We start from the raw sequence: 4,267 nt of genomic DNA on the forward strand, positions 1-4,267 counted from the left end.
AGATAGATAGATAGATAGATAGATAGATAGATAGATAGAGAAAAGGGTGAGAGAGAGAAAGAGAGATGCATATTGTAAAAACATTAAATTTACTTTATACTAAAAAATATAACACGAATTACTGCCCTGTGGAATAATAACATAAATAGCATTATCACAACTAACAAAAATATTTTATTAAAAAAAAAAAAAAAAGAATATATTTTCAGCACAATAATTTGGTCAACAGGCCATGAGGTAACTATTGTAAATATAAAGAGTTCTGTTAGGAATAAATTATTATTATTTTATTGTTTAAAGATAGAAATATACCCAATTTAATGTTACTGTGTATAATTTATTATTCTTAATAAATTTAGCTTCAATACAGTGAGCAAGTAGGACATAACACAAGCTATAGGTAGTAGAACCCTCCCTCTGCATATATATTAATGCATATATATGTAGATCGAGTTTGAACATCAGCTCCTCTGTGCCAAGTCTAGCACATTATCAAGCTAAATAGTCCATTATCTTTTATTTCTAGACAATATACAGGACTGGCGTTAGAGGTACACCTAATCGTAGACAACATTTCAGATTGTTGCAGTCGTTTGATTGCCACATTTACTGAGGTGAATATTTTATAGATCAATCGGACATTTCTTCCAACAGCTTTTTATATATATATATATATATATATCTCTATATAACGAGAGAACAAATAACGTTACAAGCTTGTGTACTAAAACTAACCTTATTTTAAACAACCTGAGTTTCAATTTAATCCTAGATCGCAGTTTTGTACGACATTCACGCACATAAATCGGTCACAGATTCACTACATAAAACACATTATTCAAGTATACCAGCAGACTTCCCTGCTGCACAAAGAGCAAATAATAATAATTATAATAATTATAACTACTACTCGGCTAGTCTGTACAGTCAATATATAATTGTGCACAATAGTAAGGTAGTCTGTTTTGTAGAAGTAGAACAGGTAGATTTTTTTTTGTAAGCCAGCCCAACCCTAATGCCCCTTTGCCATGTTCGTGAAATAATTTAAGGAATAAACAGTACCTCTTTGATAGCACTCGTAAACCATGACTGTAATGGTTCTTGGTTTTGTTAAAGTGATCAATGTTTTATCAGAAGGGAAAAAAAATGAGGCCTGGATACAGTAGAATCGCTTGTTTGAGTAAATCCATCCACTGCTTCAATCGTCCTTTGGTCGGTCCTTGTTAATTTTTTTCATTTTCATTCTTCTGTTCTGGAACCAAATTTTAACTTGTCTTTCTGTAAGATTGAGGACTCTGGCCACCTCATACCTCCTGTCCCTTGTGAGGTACATATTAAATAAAAACTCCTTTTCCAGTTCCAGGGTTTGGTGCTTGGAGTAAGGGCAGCGTTTTTTCCTGGTGGATCTTGCATGCAGCCAATTAGCTGCTGGGTTGTCTGAAGAAGAAGAGAAGAGAGGACATTTTTCAAGTCATGTTTACAATGCCCTATACAAAAAAAGATGCATGCATGGATAGTGCTGCCCTACTGAGGCATATCCTAAAATATGCATTAAGATCACCCCACGCCCACCTTCTTCTCTACTGCTACACGATTGACCCCATTCATTGATACAGTTCTTTTTTTTCTATTGGTTGAACTAGATTTACTTGCATATCCATCTATCTATCTATCTATCTATCTATCTATCTATCTATCTATCTATCTATCTATCTATCTATCTATCTATCCATCACCCCATGCCCACCTTCTTCACTACTGCTACATGATTGACCCCAGTTAGTTTTTTTTTTCTATTGGTTGAACTAGATGGATTTTGTATAGATAGATAGATAGATAGATACATAGATAGATAGATAGATAGATAGATAGATAGATAGATAGATAGATAGATAGAAAGATAGATAGATCATCCCACGCCCACCTTCTTCTCTACTGCTGCATGGTAGACCCCAATTATTTATAGAATTCATCTGATGTTGTTGTTTTTTTCTATTAGCTAAACTAGAGGGATTTGTGTCTATAGATAGATAGATAGATAGATAGATAGATAGATAGATAGATAGATAGATAGATAGATAGATAGATAGATAGATAGATATTAGCGCATACTAAATACTTACTGATAACCAAACCGGTAATGGTCATGTGATGAATGCACAATGCATAGATCTATATATATATATATATATATATATATATATATATATATATATATATATATATATATATATATATGTGTGTGTGTGTGTGTGTGTGTGTGTGTGTGTGTGTGTGTGTGTGTGTGTGTAATATAAACATCAGATCATCCATACAGAAGTGAAACATGGGTTTATTTACTAAAGCTGGAGAGTGCAAAATCAGGCTCACTTCTGCATGGAAACCAATCAGCTTCCATGTTTTATCGCCAAAGCTTAATTAAACAAGCTGAAGCTAGAAGCTGATTGGTTTCTATGCAGAAATTAGCCTGTTTTTGCACTCTCCAGCCTTAGTAAATAAATCGCAAAGTGTCTAAAGCTGGCCATACATTATACAATTTTCTTGTACAATTTACCAAAACCATATAATATGAGGTCAGACCTAAACACTATGCAAGGAGGCAGGCCCTTGCACTACATATTAAAGCAATTCTAAAGGAAATTGAAAACAAAATTGCATGATGAATTATTTATTCCCGTCAAAGCGCCAATTCGAATGCAGATATTGAAATGGGACTTGCACTGGGTCCATTGATAACCTATAGCTCTAGTTACAGCCCAGCAGAGCAATCTCCAACAGCTACATTTGCATATTGCAAAGATCTCAGATCTGTTTCCCTGTAGCTATCCAGTACATCAATAATTTGCATAGGTAAATATTTGATTCACTTACTTGGGTCAATGGGAGGCTTCTCTGCATTTGTAAGGCTTTCTCCACTACTGGCAGCAAAGCCACCGTCGTTATTTTGCTTTTCCTTGTCAGCAGCCGGAGAGGCAGAGGCATAATCAGACAAAGACAGAGTGTGAGCCTCAAACGTGGTGCAATCCCCCCTCCTGCTGCTGGGGAGAGGCTCAGGTTTAATACCATAGTGTCTGCTGGATGGTAAGCCTGGGAAAGACAATGATCCTGGCATGGGATCCAGCCAGGATCGCATATACCTGCTGCCATCTGAAGCTGTTAGGGGTGCTTGGTGGTGCACATAGGGGTGGTACACGTTATTGGCAGTCTGAGGGTGCACTGGGTTCCATGGGCTGCTAAACACTGACGTTTTAGATTGGAAGCTGCACGGATTGTATTCAGAATGTTCTCCCAGGGCTGCCTGCCTGGGTGGCTGAGCCAGAGAGCCAGAGCCATACCTAGACTGGACCAGCTCGTCCCCCTCGTGAATTATAAAAGAGTCCACATAATAATTGCTCAGAGTCCCAGAAGTCGACATGGCCATAGAACAGAGCAAAGGACCTCCTGAAATTATGAAACTGCAGATTTCATGTAACAACTTGGTCCTACAAAGAAGTACAGTCACCTAATAAGTTGAAGGCAGACTGCATTCCTATTGGCTGCTGGAGCCATGTGACTGCGCAGCAGAACAATAAGGTATAAATCAGTCCGCAGGCTATTAATGGGTCAGTGTTTTCCAGTCATAATTTTTTATAGCAAAGCCATATGTTTTTATGCAAAAGGATATTTCAGTTATACAATGTAGTCCCCTTTAATTGTGGCCAACTGAGATTAAAAGATCACATTTTTTTTTCTTCTTTTTATTTTGCTACCATTTCAGGGACTATTTTACATCATTATTAATCACGCAGTAGGATGTAGGTATTCTCCATAGAAACTCTTCCACATTTATTTAAACAGGGAATATGGAGTCATCTATATGATGCACATAGCTATACGTGAGCTCTAATGGGCTTTATATGGTTAGTTATATATTTTATAGGTTTGTGCATTTGTAGAAGGACACATCCTGCAATATCCCTATTTACTATTGTGCTTTGGTATACTAACATTGCAGCAAATCTCTTATTTATAAGTCTTTTCAGTGCAGTTCTACATTTTAGATTTTAGAATCACACTGCAAATAATTAGAAATAACCCTGACTAAATTAATATATTTTTTTAATTTTGTTCCTCTGCACAGTGCTATTCTAGAATGTCACCCTGTAAATAGTAAAAAATAAACCCTGACTAAATTAATATATTTTTTTAATTGTGTTCCTCTGCACAGTGCTATTCTAGATAGTGACCCTGTAAATAGTAAAACATAAACCCTGACTAAATTAATTTT

At 36.0% G+C, this 4,267-nt stretch overlaps 1 protein-coding gene across 1 annotated transcript; it reads right to left on the bottom strand.

Moving 5' to 3' along the window:
- Positions 1–265: 265 nt before the first annotated feature.
- HOXA9 (homeobox A9) lies at positions 266–4,267 on the bottom strand. Its single transcript, XM_040352916.1, has 2 exons — positions 2,872–4,267; positions 266–1,437 (listed from the first exon to the last, which is right to left on the bottom strand). The coding sequence occupies exons 1-2, from the start codon at positions 3,419–3,421 to the stop codon at positions 1,199–1,201; spliced, it is 789 nt and encodes a 262-aa protein (XP_040208850.1). The 5' UTR covers positions 3,422–4,267; the 3' UTR covers positions 266–1,198.

Source organism: Rana temporaria, chromosome 5 (genome assembly GCF_905171775.1).
Source record: "Rana temporaria chromosome 5, aRanTem1.1, whole genome shotgun sequence".
NCBI lineage: Eukaryota > Metazoa > Chordata > Amphibia > Anura > Ranidae > Rana > Rana temporaria.

Coding starts and splice junctions, on each gene's coding strand:
- HOXA9 (XM_040352916.1), bottom strand. CDS start 3,421: ATGGCCATGTCGACTTCTGGGACTCTGAGCAATTATTATGTGGACTCT. Junction 1,438..2,871: donor GAAGCCTCCCATTGACCCAA/GTAAGTGAATCA, acceptor CTTCTTCTTCAG/ACAACCCAGCAGCTAATTGG.